Raw genomic sequence first — 22,260 nt, forward strand, 5'->3', positions numbered from 1 at the left:
GATGTATCTGAGCCATGCCTCCATTCCCCTCCGTCATCAACATCTGTGCATTCTAGTGTTTCATGCGTGTTACGCTGCAGCAGAGCTTCGTACCGTTTTTGGCCTTTGTATCCTTCCTTCTGTTCCACCTTCCATCACTGCGCTCCCTCTCAGTTCTGATGGTGATGAGTATTGCGCGTACTCCCGTAATACGCTTGGAGTGGAATGAGCCGGGAAAGCAGGCCACAAGGCCGAGCCTGCAACAATTAAAATCATGGTCAATGGTAACTAGGCTCACATATGCTGAACATGTGCAAGCAACTTTACAATGAGTGCAAACAAGACCACTATACAGCCGAAAATGAATTACTCCATACTGAGACATATATTTCCATTGGCAGTGGGTTTTAGGCTTAATGTGTAATGTGCAAGATACCCACTGTACTCAGCTCCATTTTTTTTACTGACAAAACAGTAGTACTAGTAGTAGTAAAAGTGGTACTGTACCTAACTCCACTTTTTACTGCAAAGTCAGTCCATTGAAACTAGAGCAAAATTCCCTTCCTTCGAACAGGTGGAGAAACAGAAGGCCCACAGCTCCTATGCTGGTCTAATGGTTAAGCGGCTTATCTTGGAACTTGGAGATTTGTGTTGCAATCCTCATAATTCCTGACAAATCGCTATATATTGTTGTGTTTAAAATTGCCAACATGCAAACTTGCTTCACAAACATTTGCACAGGAGCACTTTAGGAAATGCCCACGAATTCTGGTTAATCATCTTGGAGTCCATCGGGGAAGCAATTGAGAATCTACTCGAAAATGCTTTTACCCCCTTGTAATACCTTGTACATAGACCTAGGTGACCTGTTTAAGACACTCAACGTCCCCGCTATATACAGATTCAAAGATAAAATGTGTGGCACCTTACATAAAATTAGGGGATTTTGTCTCGGTCGAATGACCCAGGTGTCGGGAAGGACCTGTGTGAGTATATCACTTAAAGTTTATATCTATATATTTAATGTATTTCATTTCTTCATACTTGTAAAATGAATCTTTCACAAAAGCATACACATATATACACAAAGAAGACGTGTTTATTTGACAGAGACATAGCTTCTCCTAAGGTGTCCATGTTACCTTCAACCCAGACAAAATCCCCTAACATACTTTGGTCTGCACTGTGCAAGTGGAGTTTGTTCTGGCTGCAGGACCAAATAACCAATTACAATAGTTGAATCATCCAACGCATATAAAGAATTAATTTCTGTTCAGCGGTGCCTAATCAAACTCTCACTTCACCTTACAGAAAATGGACTGAAATCCACAGGTATTGTTACACAACCCATTGAAAACCTAAATAAAAAACAAACGTATATGAAACAGACTGGCAGGCGACTATTGAACAACTGGGCACCTATAAAATGTGTAAAGAGTATGCTGGGCTCATAAGAAAAAGAAATCAACTTCCTCGCTATGTCTATTTATTTCCATGTCACAGGGCAGGAAGAATCTATATGAGGTTCAAAATGAATCAATTACTGACCTTAGATTGCAAAGGCCCTGCCTTTGGCGTATTCTGCACGCTCTTGCCGAACCTGTTCTAATACAGCGGTGTTAGAAACATTGAAACATCCGATTCTATGTTGTCCTATGACCTCCTCCCTTAGGCACTTGCACTTTGATTCTTTTCTTCTGTGCCATTTGCAAAATGTGATGTGTCTCTGTATAGTTGTTCTATTAAGCTTTTTGAACTGCTAATGAACTGATGAACACATTTGAATGGGACCTTTAGCACAATTGTTTTTTGTATCTAAAGTGAATCGAATGTCTAGCTTGTATTTTAATTAATGTGTTATTGATCTACAAAATAATACGATTATTTAAATGATCTATGTATGGGCTGAAGAAGGCCACTAATGTATACCCGAAGTATGCTGTACTGTATGTAATATCTAGAATTATAAATGGGCAACTATCATCTGGAGGGTAAGGGGGGGGGAGGGCTCGTCCATGATAGGCAAGGGACATCGACCCACCCATTCTGAACAAGGCGCAGCCAACCCAGCACAGTAAAAACACGGAGTGCTCTCTCAGCTGCAAGAAGCTGGCATCTTGTCTGTTCGTTCTTTCGTTCACCTGCTTACATGTCCAAGGGCCATGCAAGGCAGGGGCGTTTGCTTCCCCAGCTGTGCATGAACCCTTGGGAATGCAGGCTGGGGTACTGTAGCTCTGATTGTGGGAGGGGGAGCTCGTGTGCCTCCCTGCACATACTGAGCTGGCGGAGCGTCCTCCAGGCTACGCTCCTGTGTGCATGTGTTAATGAGAAAGGGAATCATGTGTATGCATGCGTGAGTGTATGTGTATGAATGCGTGAAAAAAGCACCCTCTTCCGCCACACCCCAAATCCGTTCTCTGATTTGGGTGAGCGGGGGTGCCCCCAAATCAAAAGCCTGCTAACCGGCACAGTGAGCAGCGTTCGCCGTGTTGCTGGTGACCGGTGTGCGGGTGTCTGCTTGGATTCATTAAAACAAATGCCTGCTCACGGCATGGTGAGTGGCACTCCCCATGCTGGAGAGCGGGCCTTTGATTTGAGAATAAATCAGGAGGCCCACCCACTAGCATGGTGAGCAGGCCTCTGATTTGGGGCTCCCCCTGAAAATAATTTGGGGATGCGGGGGAGGCAGATATATTTTTTTTACAGGTCATCAATGTTAAAGTAAACATAAAATCATGCCAGAGGCACTTATCATATTTGCATCATGATAAGTGTTGTTACGTGGCTAGACTGGACTGCATTGCTGCAGCCAGTCTGGTTACGTTGTCTTGCTCTGGCATGGAATGTGCACTTGACAATTATGATCATTCTGGTTCCTGGAATATATAGCCAGGAACAATGCTGAATGCCTGATTGATTTTGTTACAGCGTTTCGTTATTTTCCCTTAATGAAGGGTTTATCCCGTCAACACTAAAAAAGCCGTACTGACAGCTTTATCAAAAAAACATCCCTTGCCCCGGAATGTTGCAAAATTGCTGGCCAGTTGTGGATCTTCCGTGGCCGGCTAGGGTATTGGAAAGAGTAGTGGCCTCGCAGTTACAGGCCTAGTTATAGGAATATAACATTTTGTATACCTAGCAATCTGGGTTTCGACCAATGCATGGAACCGGGACAGCACTGACTGCGGTGTGGGATGATATTATGAAAAATGCAGATGAAGGAGCCCTAACATTTTGATTATGCTTGACCTCTCTGCCACGTTTGACACCGTAGACTTCAATATTGTATTATCTAGACTTGCTAATGTGGCAGGAGTATCTAATAGTGATGGTTTTGCTCCTTCCTGACAGATCGCCATCAAAGTGTTAAGTCGGGAAATTCTATATCCACCGAATCACAGGTCTCCTGCGTAAACCTCAGGGATCCTCTTTGTCCCCAATCCTTTTAAATATTTGTATACATTCCTTGCTGAAGATTCTTTCAACGTTTAATCTGTCCTAGCACTTGTACGCAGACAACTCTCAGCTATACATGCGGATTACAAACCAGCTGGCACCATTACGTAACGTTATTTACTGTGTAGCTGAGATTGCACAATGGATGACACTGAATAGATTGCAACTCAATCCCACAAGTGGTTACCAAGTGGTCTGTCGTGGGTGGCGCTATTGACATTTTCCAGTCTTTTCTTTGTGCCTGCTGTGTGGAAGGAGGAGCTACCAACAGAGACTCTATTGTTGTGAGGTTACAACCTTTTTCATAGCGTGGAGCGCCGCGTGGGTAACAAGTGATTACTAAGTGGTCTTTTGTGGTCCGTTGCTCGACTGTTGTGACCAGAGGAGACCCTGATGCTGATAGAGGTTTTTTGTTCCTAGTTCCACATCGTGGTCTGAACTCTGCTCAGTGGCTGTTAAAACTCTGCCTCCCTAAGCACAGTAAGACTCGACCCACCTTCTTATAAAAACAATTCTATTGTTGTGGTTCGGGAGCTGATTACTGCTGTGGGCCTAAATACTCGGTGCAGGACAGTACTCTGTACTCTCTCAAAATACCAGCGAAAACAATCAACTGCACTAAGGCTTACAACTTGAGGAAAGCAAAGCTAAGCCCTATAAGAAGACGGGCATAAAAGAACAATCCAAGCAAGTCCATGCTTTAGATACGGGCACACAGATGACTCCTATTACCAAAACTGAAGGCAATAAGCCTGTCCTAATGGGAAGACTGACCTGTGGGACAATTACTGCGTATCTAATCCAGGGTAAAAATAAAAAAAACGAAAGAATTTAAGACAAAATACAAACAAGCAGCTATAGTTTTGCCTCAAGGAGACACATAGGCAAACGAGCTGGAAAACATAAATTGCTCTTCCAACAGATCTATGCTTAGCATAGACAATAATTTGCTCTTGGACCTTTGTTACAGTTTTCAGAGCAAAGTGTAAAGTCGCAGTCTTCTCAAAGAATAACCAAACCTAGCCAGCATATGTCTGTCACCCCATACTTATTTCCTGACATTTAAGATGAAGCCCAAGAGGAAATAAGTCATGCTACAATTATGGCAGACATTATGAATGCCAGCAAAGCTAGCTTCTTACCTAATTTAAACAACGGAGAGCTAGAATTAGCTGTAAAGATCGTATTAAAAATGTCATGGTCGGATCCACAAAGATCTAAAACAATAGGGTGACGCTATACTCTATTTAACAAATCTGCATGAGCAAAACATGGGTAGGAAACAAGGGAAAAATACAAGGAAGCCCTGAAGAGGCTACTAGCAGTACTGTGAACGATGGAAATCAAAAGTGCGCCTCCAGTGTGGTGGAAGATCTGTCTGAAGCATCACCCTGCTCACCTACTAAGCTTTAAACTTGTAGGGAGAGCCGCCATGCAAAGCACGCAGAATGTTTAGCAGTAGAAACTCTGCCAGCTGTGCTACTTCCTGGGGCTATTTACGAAATAGAGACCCTCAATTTAACCATAGTCTTGTCCTTTTATATAAAATCTAAGAAACAAAAAAGGAGAGATTAACGTGGAAAAAAAGACAACAGCGAAACGCAGATATATTAACAAGCTGCAAAACAATGGGCGGTCTGGGAAACTCTCTACCAGCACGAACACAGCCCATTGACTTGTTCTTGGGTGGATGGCCCCTGGGAGAGTCTCAACCAAGTCTTTAGCTCACTGTTCTTTTCACAGAGAAGAAATGTCCCGCATATCCCTCTTTGTCCTGCCCAGGGGCAGTCCAGCACCGAAATGCTAGGCAATTCTCCTCTGAACAAGAGTACCACAGCAACCCCATACACGTGTTTCAGCCTTGTTGGACATCATCAGTAGGTGAAGCTGCGCCTCTCTAAGCACTGTGAGCAAGGGGTCCACGTCTGGATCGCCCTGGTAACTTAGGGTTAGACCCAAAGTTAATTTATGCAAAACAAGGGGGGGTCTGGGAAACTCTCTACCAGCACGAACACAGCCCATTGACTTGTTCTTGGGTGGATGGCCCCTGGGAGAGTCTCAACCCAGTCTTTAGCTCACTGTTCTTTTCGCAGAGAAGAAATTTCCCCGCATATCAGTCTTTGTCCTGCCCAGGGGCAGTCCAGCGCCGAAATGCTAGGCAATTCTCCTCTGAACAAGAGTACCACAGCAACCCCATACACGTGTTTCAGCCTTGTTGGGCATCATCAGTGAGGTGAAGGTGCGCCTCTCTAAGAACAGTGAGCAAGGGGTCCACGTCTGGATCGCCCTGGTAACTTAGGGTTAGACCCAAAGTTAATTTATGCAAAACAAGGGGGGGTCTGGGAAACTCTCTACCAGCACGAACACAGCCCATTGACTTGTTCTTGGGTGGATGGCCCATGGGAGAGTCTCAACCCAGTCTTTAGCTCACTGTTCTTTTCGCAGAGAAGAAATTTCCCCGCATATCAGTCTTTGTCCTGCCCAGGGGCAGTCCTGCACCGAAATGCTAGGCAATTCTCCTCTGAACAAGAGTACCACAGCAACCCCATACACGTGTTTCAGCCTTGTTGGGCATCATCAGTGAGGTGAAGGTGCGCCTCTCTAAGAACAGTGAGCAAGGGGTCCACGTCTGGATCACCCTGGTAACTTAGGGTTAGACCCAAAGTTAATTTATGAAAAACAAGGGGGGGGGTCTGGGAAACTCTCTACCAGCATGAACACAGCCCATTGACTTGTTCTTGGGTGGATGGCCCCTGGGAGAGTCTCAACCAAGTCTTTAGCTCACTGTTCTTTTCACAGAGAAGACATTTCCCCGCATATCAGTCTTTGTCCTGCCCAGGGGCAGTCTAGCACCGAAATGCTAGGCAATTCTCCTCTGAACAAGAGTACCACAGCAACCCCATACACGTGTTTCAGCCTTGTTGGGCATCATCAGTGAGGTGAAGCTGTGCCTCTCTAAGAACAGTGAGCAAGGGGTCCACGTCTGGATCGCCCTGGTAACTTAGGGTTAGACCCAAAGTTAATGTATGCAAAACAAGGGGGGGTCTGGGAAACTCTCTACCAGCACGAACACAGCCCATTGACTTGTTCTTGGGTGGATGGCCCCTGGGAGAGTCTCAACCAAGTCTTTAGCTCACTGTTCTTTTCACAGAGAAGACATTTCCCCGAATATCAGTCTTTGTCCTGCCCAGGGGCAGTCTAGCACCGAAATGCTAGGCAATTCTCCTCTGAACAAGAGTACCACAGCAACCCCATACACGTGTTTCAGCCTTGTTGGGCATCATCAGTGAGGTGAAGCTGCGCTGGATGGTCAAAGACAATGGGCCTCATTACGGGTCCGGCGGTAACCGTGACGGTGCTACCGGCGGGTTGCTGCTGGACCCATAAATATTTACCAGCACCTGACTTCCCAGTGCCACTGGGAGATTACAACCCTGGTGGCCCAGAATGTCAGGCGCTGGCAAATTGTAAGTCCCCATTCCCGTAGAGTCCCATAGCACACTATGGAAATGGGGACACAGAAGCACGGGCGCTGTTGCTAACGGTGCCAATGCTTCCGTGTCCAGTCTGACTACCGTGGCTGCTGTGCCCGGCAGGGTCAGACCTGTTGGGCACGGCAGCTCTGGCAGGCAGACCTGTAATATGCCGGTCTGGAAACAACAGTGCCAGTAAGCTTACCGGCACCCTTGAATCCGGACCGGCAGGGTCATAATGAGGACCAATGACTCTGTGCACATTTCTAACATAGCTGAAGCAACAAACTCCCAACAACAGAAAATTCTGCCAAAAATCCCTTCATGTTTGGTACATAAAGAGACGGAGGCAATTGTAAAATCTAATCCAAAAAGAAGACAAAACGGTGAAAGAGTTAATAACCCCCCACCGGAAATTCTGTCTAGCATTGAGACTAACAATGACTTTGCCCCTTAATCAACCTATGCTACTGGGTACAGGAGAGATTATATGTAAACACACTGGAAACCAGATATAGTGGACTAAAGCTAACATTCATAAAGTAACGCAAGCTATCTATGATCCAAATTACCTTTGTGGAGTAACATTCAGACCATTCAATGCCGATGAAATTGAGGAATGGTTGACTAGACTAGTAGTAACAACGACTGCAATACTTCGGGGACATAAGCATCTGGCTACTGATAAAAAGTATGTAAAACCATTTGATATTATGATCCGTGATTCTAAGAGGAAGATGCGGAAAGAGATTTGTCACCATAAAACTCTAAGATGCCTTCTAGTAGAACGTGAGACACAAATACGTAAAGTAAAGTCTGTATATAGAATCTGGGTAAGAAATTGGTGATTTTCTCTAAAGACTGCTGAATGGCATTGGTGCTCTTCCAGGTAAAAATGCTTCCACTATCTGGCAAATTCTTATGTTGGCTAAAGGCTGCAAGGAAAAATAGCTGATCAATCTAATAGGCGAGGAAACGTGGATAAAGATCGTGGAGGCAAAAGTGCTGAAGGTTCTTTAAACTTTGATCCTGTATTGAGTGTGTGTTGGCCTTTAGATATTAAGCCTGAAACGTTGAGGGAATTAATTATTACACTCAAAAATTCAAGGGCACCATGCCCTAATGGGCTAGCAAATACAGCCCTTAAGAACGACCCAGGTGGTTGGGCCCTTACCTTGGCTACGCTGTTTGATAGGGGAGGAGAGGTCACCAAATTCTGGTAACTTGGCAGCAATCTGTAATGATACCAGTATACAAATAAGTGAGTAGATCCCTTCCCGAAAATTACAGATTGCTGTCAATGTTAGACATAACAGGAAACTTTTTTGCTACTGTGGTGTTAAAAGAGCTGCAAGTCTGGCTAGAGACAAAGAATATCCTGCCCTTTTGTCAAACAGGCTTCTGCCCAGGCTCGTCCACGATACATAAAATTAGACTAATAGATCATCTCATACGCGGGCAAGAATAAAAGAAGGCCCTGGTCTATATATTACGTACATGCAATCCAGGGCAGCCTTCCACCAAGTAAACCGGTCATTGCTATGGAATTTTTTAAAAATCTTAGGCTGCCCTGGGTGGCTATTATCTGTTGTTAAATTGCTACACAGTATTACGACTGCAAGTGTTCACTTGAGCAATGAGGGGCAGATAACTCCATCTATACAGTTTCCCAGGAGAGTCAAGCAAAGTTGTGTGCTGGCTCCCCTGCTGTTCAATTTATACCTGGCTGATCTGCCCGAGCAGTTATCAAACTTCTCAAATTGTTCACCCAAGATCGGTGTTACCAGTGTCTCTAGCTTATTATATGCAGATGGCCTGGTAATACTAAAACACCTATACGGGGATGAAATCCATGCTTTATGTACTGTTTAATTACGCTGACCAAAATGAGCTATCGGTTAATATGGAAAAGACCAAGATGATGTTGGTCACAAACAGGAAGATAAATAGAGCTGTTCTCACTACACCTCAAGGACCCATAAATTATGTAACTCAATACCCGTACCTAGGTCTAGAGGTTAATACATCGGCTGATTGTAGCTATATTAAGCAGCCAAAAACCAGAAAAGACAAACAGCTAACCTCACTTTACAATAGATTCGCAAACCAGACACCAGGATACTCGATAGAGGGAATTTTCAAACTGTACCAACAATGTTTTTTCCCCACCATTCTTTCTGGATTAGAGGCCTGGACCATGGATAATGTAGTCTAGCTAAACCGCCTTGAAGGTAGATTTTGGAGAACAATGTTGAAACCTGGGCCCTCCATTCCGATGGAACATCTTAGATTTGAATTGGGGTTGGCTTCTCTGGGTGGTCAGGTGCTAAGAAAAGTTGGGAGCTATTGATTAAATCAAAAGCTACCCCAAAGTGCCTGCTTTTGAAAGTTATGGGTGCTGTTAGTGACGGAAAACCTGCTAACAGAGGCAGTGAATTCCAGGACTTAAATCTTGCATTGTTTGAACAGATAAAGAGGGACTGGAAAAACCGAACTGGAGATACTTAAAGAATCCTTTAAAAGGAAATTCAACTTATGGGATTGGAATAACAACTACAACCATATAAGTAAACGTAAGAGCTATAAATATATATCGCATGTTGTGCATCATTTTCTATGTGCCCAGCTATATATATCCATAGCCCCAATCCGGCAATTTGATCATTAATACTGAGCCTTCACATTAATCAGCTGCCTCTGTTGTCGGTTCTCGTTCCTCAATTAAAATGAATTGCCTCTAGATCAAAGATCTTGTAGAATCTGTAAAATGACACATATCGATGAAACAGTTAAACATCCATTTACAGAATGTAAGAGTTTGGGATCCTCATATATGTACATATATGAGGGCTATGTACATAACTATGAAACTATCTGGTCCAAGGAGATTTGGTGCTATTGCTTGAATTCCCCATCAACTTCGCTACAGATTGCACTTTATCGTCTATGGCTTATAATTGAAAAGTACTTAAAAGCTTTTAAGTAAGTGGATGGAATTGTACTGTTTTAGGTGAATGTTGTAATATTGTGCTATTGTATTATTTGGTGAATTTTCCTTTTCTTCCTTTTAAGGGGAGTAAATGTGTGTATGTGAAAGCAAGAATGTATGTGTGTATAAGTGTAATTGGGAGTACATGTACATATGTATGATATGATATGATATGGCATTTGTAACGCGCCTATACACAAGTGTTTCAAGGCGCAACGAGGCAGGGGGGGGAACAAGGGGAAGACAGACAACGATCCTACTAGGCCAGGTGACATTCAGACCGCGCAAGTGCAGGGGTAGGGGGAAGGGAAAAGTGCAAGGGGAAGGGGGAAGTGCAGTACAAGTAAGTAGAATAAGTAAATAAATAGGGCCAGCTGTTGGCAAGTGCAAGGTAAGTGCAGACAAGTGCTGGGAAAGGGGGGGCTGTAGGGATACAGAGACAGTCCCTCAGTGCAGGGGTTGCCAGGGAGGCAGTGCAAGAGGAGAGTGGCTGGGACCAGGACCGAGGTCGGTGAGAGTGGCCCAGTTGCAGATTCGGTGCAGATTCAGTCGAGACTTTAGCAGGGGAGAGGGAGAGAGAAAGCAGAAGCAAAGAGGAAGGTTTTGAGGTGCTTCCGGAACCGGAGATGGTTCTCCTCAAGTTTCAGGGAGGCAGGAAGGCTGTTCCAGAGGGAGGCCCCTGCCACGGCGAGAGATCGACCCCCGACTCGTTGCTTCGAGAAGCGGCTGACCCTGAGGGAGTTGGAGATGGATGAGCGAAGGGCTCGGGAAGGAAGATATTTAGGAAGAGCGAGTTGAAGGTATTTAGGCCCCAGGCCCCAGAAGGCCTTGTGGACAATGCAGAGGGTTTTGAACTTAATCCTCGCAGCCACTGGGAGCCAGTGTAGAGATTTCAGTCCTGGAGAGATACGGTCCCTGGGCTTGAGGCCAAGGACAAGTCTCGCAGTTCTGTTCTGGATGAGTTGCAGGGGGCGGAGAGTGGAGGCAGGCAGATTAAGATAGAGGCTGATACAGTAGTCCAGCTTCGAGAGAACCAGGGCTCAGGAGACAGTGAGTTTCTGGGGGAAGGAGAGGAAGGGAAGAATACCTCTGAGGAGGTGCAGCTGGTAGTGTGACTTCTTAGAGACGTCAGATATATGAGGAGAGAAGGAGAGTGTGGAGTCGAAGATGACCCCGAGGTTTTTTGCCTTGCAGGTAGGAGCAGGAGGAGGGCCAAGCGAGGATGGCCAGAGAGCTACAGGGAAGGAGGGAGTGGGTGTGCCGATGAGTAGAATCTCAGTCTTACTAGCATTAAGGCAGATGTCATTGGCGGCACACCATTCCTGGATGGCAGACAGACAGTCAGAGATGAGGGAAGGAAAGGAGGAGGCCGAGGTTAGCCTGAAAATGAGCTGGGTGTCGTCCGCATAGCACTGAAAGTAGGGGCAGAGAGCGGCGATGCGGTGGGCAAGTAGTGCCAGATACTGGTTGAACAGCCAGGGAGAGAGATTAGATCCCTGGGGAACACCACAGGTGGAGAAAAAGATGTCAGAGAGGAAGGACCCAAGTTGGACCTGGGAGGGTCGATTTGAAAGGAAAGAGGTCAGCCACGCCAGAGCCTGACCAGTGATACCCAGGTCATCACGGAGACGGTTGAGCAGGATGGCATGGTTGACAGTGTCAAAGGCAGAAGAGAGATCGAGCAGAATGAGAACACACGGAGTGTTGGAGTCGAGGTTCAATGTGCATGTATTAATTTAGCGCTTAATTGACTGCTATAAGTTTGATATCAGGTCAATAAGTATATGTCTGCACATATACGTTATAATTTGTATATATTGTGATATTGTATTGTGTTGTGATATGTCGTGTAATTATTATACTGTTGTATATATATATAAATATATATGAAATTGATTGTATATGATTGAAATCGTTAAGTAATTTATTTTTTGTAAAAGTCATAAATGACTGATACAAATAAATATTGTTAATATTAATCCTACTAAAACTGAAATCATATTGTTAGGCTAAAAAAAATGTAATAAACAAACCAGAGGCAGTACCCTCACCGCCCCACCTGTTTGGTTTACCATCTGTCATTGCTTCCAAGGTTAAACATCTTGGCTGCTACTGGCAGTCCGATCTGGGGTGTAACTCTCAAATTAACACCATGGTGCAATCTATTTATTACACCCTTCGAATATTGCGACCAGCCCTTCCATATTTGGCTCCCACAGATGTGCCAGTAGTGGTTGGTTCTTTGGTGAATTCTAAGTTGGACTATGTTAATGCCACCATAATAGGCATTCCTAAGTATCAGATTCAATGACAACAAGTAGCCCAAAATGCAGCTGTCAGAACGATCTTCAGGGTTTCAAAGACTATCCCGGTGGTGAATTATCAAATGTCATTGCACTGGCTGGCAGTGAGCTAACAAACTGATTTTAAAGTCCTTTCCCTAATATATAAATGTGTAAATGGTCTAGCCCCTCTTATCTTGCAAACAGGATCTCTCTTTACCAGCCCACGTGAACCCTCAGATTCGAGGATAAAAGACTGGTTAAAATACTATCATCTCGCTAATATCAAATAGGGGAAAGGCGGTTCTCTGTCTATCGACCCAAATTATGGAACTTGGTGCCACAGGAATGAAGAAATATCTCCTCCCTTTTGATGTTTCGTAAAGCATTAAAAACCCACTTTTTCCAATACTCTGCATACATCTATCTATATTTATCTGTGTTATGTCTAACTTTTAAGATTACGTCCGAAATGCAGTTTAGTCTGCCTAGTGTGCGGTACAAAAAAACAATAGAAAACAATACAATAAACTGTACAAATGTTTTATGGTGTCTACTGTGCAACTTAAAGGTTTTTAAAAAAAAGAATACAATAAAGCAAGCATGTTAAGTGTTATAACGTGACTAGACTGGCATTTTATTGCATCTAGTCTAGCCGTTTCTTACTTTGGCATGCCATTTTTTACAGGGCATTTATGATAAATCAAGTATGTCAAGTGTTATTACGTGGATAGATTGGTATTTTGATGCAGCCAGTCTAACCATTGTTACTGTGGCATGGCATTTTTACTGGGCACCTACGATAAAGCAAACGTAAGTGTTATTACTTGTTGGACACGTTTTCTTAGTATGGCATGGCATTTTTAATGGCAAATGAGTATGCTACATGCAGGTGCTGTAGCATGTACACATGCACACACACCACCACACTTGCATGCATGTGTACACCTCCGCCAACTGTCGCAGTGTTGAGATCGGCATCCATGTCACATCTGCCAATCAGTCTTCCACATCCCGGTGTCACATGCATCCATGTTGCATCACTGTTGCACCCTTGTCAAATACACACACGTGCACATCTACAAGGTGCAGATAGATGCAGCTGAAACCAACATCCATGTGTGACATCACGACCATGCCTACTTACATACACATTCATTCAAACATGTGTGCACACACATCTGCATTTGGCATGCAAGCCTACACACACAAGCACCATCCATGTCTCACACATGAGAGCCCTCGCATGTGTTAGCCTCACGGCCCTGTACACACACCCCCATACTTGGCCCCATAAAACCACATGTGCAACCTGCACACTACTGGCACACCAACGCACGCACAGCTTACAATCAGTATGCATGTACACTTACCGCTCGACTCCAGACGGGTCTGCCTCTGAAGGACCTGGACGTGGAGCACTGGGGATATGCGTTCCAGGACCCTCATCTGATCATCCGACAAGTGGACCCGGCACCCCTTAGCATGCGCTGCCTTCAAGAGGCGCCGGGCCTTGTTCAGGGTCCTGGACCTGAAGTCCTCCCAGCGCTTCTTGACATGATGGAATTGTCGGACTGCCACCCCCTCCGCGTTGATGGCAGTCACGATGTCCGTCCAGATCTGAGTCCGTCCTTCCTTGTCGGCGCGCAAACTTCCGAAGAGGGCATCATACTGCCCCAGGACTAGCTCCACCAGGACACCAACTTCGGTGGCAGTGAAGCTGGTGCCCCTCTGCCTCTCTGGCTGGGGGTTGCCAGTGGTGCCAGATGGTGTAGTGCACGACATGGCAACCCCAGAGGCAGGAGTAGGTGGGCAACTGGGTCCTGGGGCTGTGGAGCGATGGAATCCCAGTCGGGAGTCTTTGGTTCCAGCAGGGGTGGTCACAGCAACAGCACCCCTGGCTGATGTGCAGGCAGCAAATGGCAGGGCACGTGGGCACCAGGCAGCAGCAGATGGAAGGTGGGAGCATGCTTGGGGCTCTGGGGGGCAGTGATTCGGCCTTCTGGGCAGGAGCATGGTCTTCCGTGTGCTTACGCGTGGCCAGCTTGATACAGAGTGATTTGGCACGTGGAAATCCAGCACGTCTGCGTGTAATTCGAGGAAAGGCCCTCAGTGCGTAAGCGCGTCAGCACACGTACGCAAATTAATTGGCCCAAAGGCCCCCAGCGTGTAGGCGCGCCAATTACGTTACACGCACGGGCGTTTTCCATGGCGTGTGGAAAAAATAAGCACGTCCGAGTGTCAAAGTGTGTAATTGTTGGAAAGGGCCTCAGCGTGTATGCACGTCTGTGACGTGCGTGCGCGGGCGTTACCCTGTACACGGGTGCATGTCACACGTCCAATGACTGCAGGTCAGAGTGTCAGCTCATGTAATTGGAGGATAGGGCCTTAGCGCGTACACGCGGAAGTGACGCTGGACGCGTGGGCATGTTTAAAAGGCACATGTAGGACGCCATTTCCTTGTACGTGCTTTTCGTGGAGAGTGAGTGGGTGAAATCTGTACTTCTTGTCGGTTCACACGCGATTTACTTCACAGCGTTTCAAGTTCGTACTCCCTGTTACCTCTGACAGCTTTTTCTATTTTTGTCTTTTTTCTGGGCCTGTTTCCTCAAACAGCGTACACTTCTTCTGTTGTCCTGTCTCCTCAGAGAGCTTACAATTCTTCTTTTGGCGGGGGTGTTGCCAGCGCACACACGCGCCTCTTTTTCACGCTATTTTTCCAGGCAGACGGTGAGTCGCGCATGTATTTAACATCTATGCTTGCCCCGTGTGTCGCGTACCCCTTCAGAGGCCATTCTAGGCTGCGTGTGACACGCATACGTTCATTTTTGTGTTTCTGGGTGCCACAGCGTAGTGCAGGTTTATTTTACCATGCACGTGGTCTAGGAGGGGTTGCGTGCACGTTATCTCCCTTTTTTGGGGTGCCTGTGCATTGCGTGACCCGTCATCTTTCCCCAGGGGTCACATACAGCCTTGCTAGAGCACTGGGGTACGAATTCCATCTAGTACCTTACCCCTTTGACCCCCAATTGCCCAGAACAATAGTTTACTACAACTCCCATACGCACAACAACATCAGTGCCATGGTTGGGAGGCGAGCACGCGGTAAGGGTGGCAAAGGTGGCCGAGCCTCAAGAGGTGGGCATGGTGGATACGGTAGGGGACGTGGCCGGGACTTGCAGGGTGCCCCTAGCCCCCCATGTGTGGAGGACCAGTCAGGGACACACATGCCCTCCCTCCCCCCTGGTTGAGGGTAACGTGGCTGACACCATCCCTGCTCAGCCCTTGTTGGACCAGCCCATTGTGGCACCAGACCTGGCACAGGGTGACTCCCAGGCTGACTTCCAGGTCAGCAGGTCTAGGCCACGTGTGGCGGTGCACGTTGGTGTCACCAGGCCACGTGGATCAGGGGCAGCTATGTCATCTGCTGCCCCAAGTAGGCAGGGTGTGGAGGCTGCAGGGGCAGCTACGGCTCCATCCACTCTAGCTCTCACTCACCCAGCCAGGACAGTGTCGGTCCCAGTCCATCCTGCTGACGTTCCCCCTGACTACATCCCACTTCAGCTAATGCCTGCACCAAGTCCCATGCTCAGTGTTCATTCCCACACTCCTAGTACACAGTCCACCGGGGCTCCTGCCCCTAGTGTCCAGAGCGGCGTAGGACACTCAGGATCCCCACCACCTTCCAAGCAGAAGAGGAAGAGTGCTCGTCCAGTACAGGCTGATGCCCCAGACATGGCTACACAGTCCGGCACCTCGAGGAAGCCTAGCTTCAGTGAGGCCGAACGTGATGCACTTGTGGAGTATGTGTCCGCACATGACCGGGAAATGTTGATTACTGCAGGGTGCAAGACGACACCTGCTCAACGTCAGGCACACTGGCAGACGATCGCGGACATCATAAGTGCCCTTGGAATCGTGAGGCGCACAGCTAATGATTGCTACAAGCGCTGGAATGACCTGAAGCGCAGGGCAAAGAAAAAGCTGGCCTCAAGTCACGCCGCTACTCTAGTGACTGGAGGTGGGTCTCCAGCAGAGGACATTGAACTCACTCCAGATGAGTATGTTGCTGGGACCTACATCACAGAGGAACAGATCCAAGGCGTGGGAGACCTGCCAGATTACGAGGCATTGTCCGGTGAGTGCACATGCATGTGTGTGTCATCCATGTGCATGGTGTGTGTGTGAGGGCTTCTGATTGAGTGCCAGGTGAGGGTGTGTGTGCCTGAGTGGTTTGGGTCACCCATGTGCTTCATCCAATACATTCTACGCACCAGGATTTGGGTATTGCAGTATCCCTTCTGGCAACAGTAGACATTTAGCCCAACATCACGCCAGTTGCCCTTGAAGTGTCATCTTGCCACAACATTGTTGCATATTTTTCTGTGTTCATTCAGGCTGATTGTTTGCATTCCACCACTTTCACTAGGCATTTCTCAGTCCTATTGTCACATGTGTGACATGGCTATGGTACATGCCATCTGTGTGATGGCATGTGTCATGTATGTGTATTGGACATGCCAATCACAGGCCAATGTGTGATGGCATTGCTAGCCAGCATGCAGCAAATGTGTTGATCTTCCATCTTGGCGTCATCAATGTGTGCCATTTGCCTCCCCTTCATACGCAGTGACGGTGCATGCATGGGAGGGTTATAGTCATGTGGGACATTTGTCAATGAAGTACTGGTTATGTTGCTTCTCAGCCCTAATTGTGTGCCATGGTGCTAATGCCTGTTCCCATTTCTTTTCTTTCATGTCTTTGCAGGGGATGACGCACTTGATACTGCTGAGGTTGTGGAGATGGTGCAGACCCAGGAGGGGTCTGAGGGCCGACCGGGCACCAGTGAGGGACGTGGTGTGGTGGTGGGTGAGAACCCACACTTGCTGCAGACCATTCTCTCAGGAGTGACTCTGGGTGCACCTCCCCCAAGCTCTATTCAGGTGTTGATTCAGATGATGAGACCTATGTGCGGTCGCAGGTAAGTGTTTCTGGGAGGGATTCTGTTCTGTCCAACCCACCTGCACCAGGGGTAGAACCCTCAATGGGGATGTCAGTGTTGGTAGGTCCGCCTTTGGTGGTTACGGATGCAGGGTCACACTCCTCAACATCTGATCCTGTTCCTGGGCCAGCAGATCAGAGGGGAATGCAGTCCTGCAGCCTCAGGCAGTGCCGGCACAGCAAGGCGCAGTTCGCCTTGCCCCAGGCAGGTGTGGTGCCCGCCGACGCGGTGGCCGTACGCCACCTGGCAATACCGCATGGGAGTAATCCATATACGGTATGGCAAACCAACAGGCAGCATCAGCTGAGATGATGGCTCAGGCCATGGATAGGGTGGCCACTTCCATTGTCCCCCAAGAAAGGCTGATGGAGCGGCACTGGAGACTCTGCGGGAAGCCATTTCTATTGAGTCCCAGGGCCACAAGGAAGCCCTGAGGGTGGAACTCTGTCACCTCAGGGTGACTCTTGTTGAGCTTGAGGCTTCAACTGACACGAGGACATAACAGCAGCTGGGGCGTCTCACATGTACGCTCTCAGCTGAGATGCAGGCAACTCGGGAGGTGGTCCGGGCATGAGTTGTTGCATGGGGACCTCCGCACGATTATCCTCCAGAACCAGACCTTCCACACCCGCATGCTTGCTGCCATTGAGGACCAGACTAGGGCTTTGCGTGGGCTGCCTCCCATAGTGCCACCACCTCCTGATGCAGCTGCAGAGGGTGGGGAGAGCGACTGCAGCGATTCTCAACCACAATAGGGTAGCCGTGCAGGCCATGAGCCCATGGAGGTGTTTTTTTTCTGCAGAATCCACACAGGTGGGTTTTGGTGTGCACCCTGTCCTCAGACCTCCTGGGTGGCCTCCCCCACCCCCCTGTTCTCATGTTGTATTTTGCAAGTGGGTATTCATTTTTGCTGCATAGAAGTGTCTCTTTTGATGACACTGCATTGGTGGTGTGTGTGTAGGTAGGGATGCACACATTGTAACACTTTCAGGTGAACAATTTCAGGCTGCTATGGTTGTGACAGTTGACTGTCCCTTCATTCATCATCATTGTCTGATTGAGGCATCATTGATTGTCAGATGGTATGTGCCAGGGCTGTGTGCACTCCACAGGGGTGTGATTTCTATGTGAAGTAATTAGCCACCAGCTGCGTACAGGCTGCCTCACCCCGTGCCCTTTCCCCTCCCATGCGCAGCGGGCGTGCATGTGGTTGGGGATGTGGGGGCACCACCATGTCCACAGCCAGGCCCTGGCATGTTGCAACATTGTGCAGGACACATGCTGCCACTATGATCCTGCACACTACTGGGGGAGCGTATAACAGCTGCCCGCCAGAACGGTCAAGGGAGGAAAGCGTGACTTGAGCACTCCGAATGTGCGCTCCACTATGCCCCCGGGTTGCAATATGGGCTGTGTTGTATCTTACCTCGGGAGGCGTGATGGGGTTCCGAATTGGCGTCATCATGTGGGTGCTCAGAGGGTAGGCACTGTCCCCTGGGGAGGTGGTGATGGATATCATTAGTGGGGTAGTGACATTGCTCTGTATCTGACATGCATGCATGTGCAGTGGCATTTATACTCTCCAAGCAGCCATGCATCGCCATGCCGCCCAGCTTCCATGTCCCGGTTTAGGGTTGACATTCTGTAAATGAAGCTGTCGTGGGTGGACCCTGGATAGTTGGCATATACTGAGGTGATGATTCCCTTGGCATCACATACTACCTGGATGTTGATGGAATGCCAGTGCTTGCGGTTTCTATAGATTTTTTTTTTTTTTTAATTTTTTATTTTGAAAAGTAAACAATACAAACCAAACTTGCAGCATTATTTACAATAAACTCGTGAATATCAATTAACACTCATTACTGCTCCCCAAATCCCCCCCCCTCTCAAGAGCTTATTTGCCTTTCCGGTTCTGTATCCGCTGCATGTGGCTGGGTATCACTTCCTCCCGAAGCTGCAGGATCCACTACTGTGCCAAACAGTCCTGTTATTAACATTCTCCAAGCCATCAGGTTGCCTACATCTTCCTCCCCGCAATTGCTACATGCCTCCTGCCACACCACCGTTTCAGCCTCCGCCCATTTTTGCAAGTCCCGCCACCATACCTCTACCCGTGGCTTGTGGCATTGCTTCCAGCCCATGGCTATCCTTCTTTTAGCAAGCACATATGCCAGGTCCCTCAGTTTCCCAAGGTGTTTAGTGTTCCGTGGTCTGGGAAACCCTGTCAACAGGCAGGCCCAGGCCGTATCTATGTTGAGCGGGACCCCTTTATCCGCTAGTTTCCGTGCCACTTCCCCCCAAAAAGCTTCAATCACTGGGCAAGACCAGAACATGATTGTCATATCAGCGTCTTCCTCATCGCATTTCGGGCATGCTTGTCTTCCTGCATTTGCAAACTTAGATATTCTCTTCTGGGTCATATAGGCTCTATGCGTTATGTATAACTGAATCTGCTGCAATCTAGCATTTCTGGACACTTTCTTGTGGTATCCTATGGCCCGTTCGCACATTCCATCGGTCAACTGTGCCCCCACCTCCGCTTCCCAGTCCAGCCTCAGATCAGTCAAATCCTTTCCCACCCGGTTCATCACCATCTCATATAGTCTAGAGATCTCGTGCCCTCCCTCCGATATGTCATATATTGTTCCCATTAGAGCGTCTGGTTCTTCCGCCAGTACAGTCTCCGGCCAGGTTTTGCGAATAGTCTGCACTAGCCTAAGATACGTGACATATTGGCCTCCATGCAAGCCTGTCTCTTCTCCCAGGTCTTCGAATTCTTTAATAGCCCCTTCTTGCCATATGTCTCCCAATGTGGCCAGCCCAACCGATTGCCAATAGGTTCTGGTTATCATCCTGAGCTGGTTGTCTCCCCTAGCCAAGGCAACCAGCGGCACCTGTGGGGAACACGGGCACGGGTTCTCCATCAGTTGGCATACTCTGTGCCACATCTTCCACCCAAGCATCAACATACCCGGGCGTTCGTTCATTTCAAGTCTAGGAACCCAGATGATCTCTTTTAGGTAAAACGGGGTGCAGTCCTGCCCAAACAGCTTAGATTCAGGAGTTTCTTCATCAGAGAGCCATTTGGCTACATATTGCAACTGACTGGCTACATAATAGGCCTCAAAGTTTGGCAGCTTAATGCCCCCTCTATCATGGAAGTTCTGGTGCTTCCATAGCGCCACTCTATTGCGGGTACCGTGCCACAGGAAGTCCCTACACATGCTGTTCAGTTTGACAAAAAACTTCCTGGGTATCAGGTATGGTATATTACTGAAGAAATGTAACAGCCTAGGCAGGACCACCATTTTGAGCATCGCCCCCCGCCCCATCATCGCCAGCGGCAGCTTCTCCCAAAACTTCATATTTGTGCGGATTTTCTTCACCGCCACCTCGGTGTTATGCAAGTGTTCCCCCTCCACAGTATGATACACATCTATTCCGAGGTAGCGGAAAGAATCAGCCGCCCAAGGTACGGACAACACTGGCAATCGTTCCAGAGGGGCTCCTATGTAGCTGCCCAATGGGAACATGCTCGATTTTTGGGGGTTCACCGCTATGCCGGACAGTTCTGCATACTTTTCCATGACCTCTAGAATATACTGAAGATTTTCCTCCGGGTATTTCAAATACAGTAACAAATCGTCAGCATATAGGGATATTAGGTGTTTCTCTCCCCCTGCTTCAATACCGACCATGTCATATTGTTGTCTGAGGTACACTGCCAGGGGCTCTAGGGCCAGAATATATAACATCGGGGACCAAGGGCACCCTTGTCTGGTGCCTCTACTGAGTTGCCACCTCTCAGATATCACCAATCCTGTGCGTACTCTGGCCAGTGGTTCACTGTACAACAATTTCGCCCACCTAACATAACCCGGCCCCATCCCGTATTCTTCCAGGGCCGCCAGCAACCATGGCCACCTCACTGAATCCAAAAGCCTTGACTGCATCTAGGGACACCACCGCCATTTCCCCATCGCTTCTGTTCCCCTCTTCAATCACCCCGTGGAGTCGCCTGTGGTTGTGGGTTATGTTTCTATTGGGGACATAGCCTGTCTGATCCGGGTGTATCAGTTTACTGATGACCCTCCGTAGCCTATTAGCCAGGACCGCCGTCAAGATCTTACTGTCCTGGTTCAACATTGACAACGGCCTATAGGAGCCGCAGCAATACCCTGGCTTGTTGGGCTTGGGGAGCGGCACGATTAGTGCTTCTCTGAGCGTATCCGGTAGCCGACCCTTCTCAAAAGACTCATTAAACATCTCTAGCATAGGGGGGAGTACTTCTGCTTTATATGTTTTGTAAAACTCGCCCGGGAATCCGTCCGTACCCGGGTTCTTGCAGGTGGGCAGCTGTTTTACCACCTCCTCTAATTCCTCCAGGGTAATTGGTGCGTCTAGTTCCTCCCTTTCTTCATCACTAATCTTAGGTAATTCCATGTCTTTTAGTGTTTCTCTAATCTCCTCCTGATTGTCCCCTCCTCTGTCCTCATATAATGTTCTATAATAGTCCAAGAATGCCTCGTTGACTCCTTCCTGGGTGTCAACCACCTTCCCGTCCTCTCTAGTTATTGTCCTAATCGGGGGCCTGGGGTTTTCACTCTTATATAACCACGCCAACAAGCGGCCAGTTTTATCCCCACCTGCATGTTGCCTCTCGACATACTTTTTGTAGTTAAGGTTGCAGAGCCTTTCCCAAAGCTCCGCGCACCTCTGCTGCAACTCGAGTACAAGTTCTGCGTCCCCTCCTGCCCTGTCGCTTTCGCGCTCCAGTTTCTTTTCCGCTTCCTCTAGTTCTGTTAGGACCCCACCCTGCAGGCCTTTTGACTAAGCAATAGCAGCACCCCGCAACACAACCTTAAAGGCCTCCCAGAGTGAAGCTGAATCTACGCTGCCTGTGTTCACCTCAAAGTACTGTGAGATCGCATCCCTGATGTCTTCCCTGAAGACTGGGTCTCTGAGCGCCTCCGCCCGGAGGCGCCACGTCGGTATCCGCGCCCTGGGGCGACAGTGCTGCCAGGTCAGCACCAGGGGCGAGTGGTCCGACAGGACCCTCGCTCTATATTCTATTTG

The 22,260-nt window shown here is 47.9% G+C and overlaps 1 protein-coding gene across 1 annotated transcript in view; it reads right to left on the reverse strand.

Moving 5' to 3' along the window:
- Positions 1-22,260, reverse strand: part of LOC138453561 (coiled-coil domain-containing protein 162-like) — a 377,757-nt gene that overhangs the window by 21,329 nt on the left and 334,168 nt on the right. Inside the window, exon 14 of the mRNA XM_069606542.1 lies at positions 94-236. Coding sequence (XP_069462643.1) covers positions 94-236 — 143 coding nt within the window. The remainder of the gene's footprint in view (positions 1-93; positions 237-22,260) is intronic.

This window comes from Ambystoma mexicanum, chromosome 4p (genome assembly GCF_040938575.1).
Source record: "Ambystoma mexicanum isolate Mex_15411 chromosome 4p, UKY_AmexF1_1, whole genome shotgun sequence".
Classification (NCBI taxonomy): Eukaryota; Metazoa; Chordata; class Amphibia; order Caudata; family Ambystomatidae; genus Ambystoma; species Ambystoma mexicanum.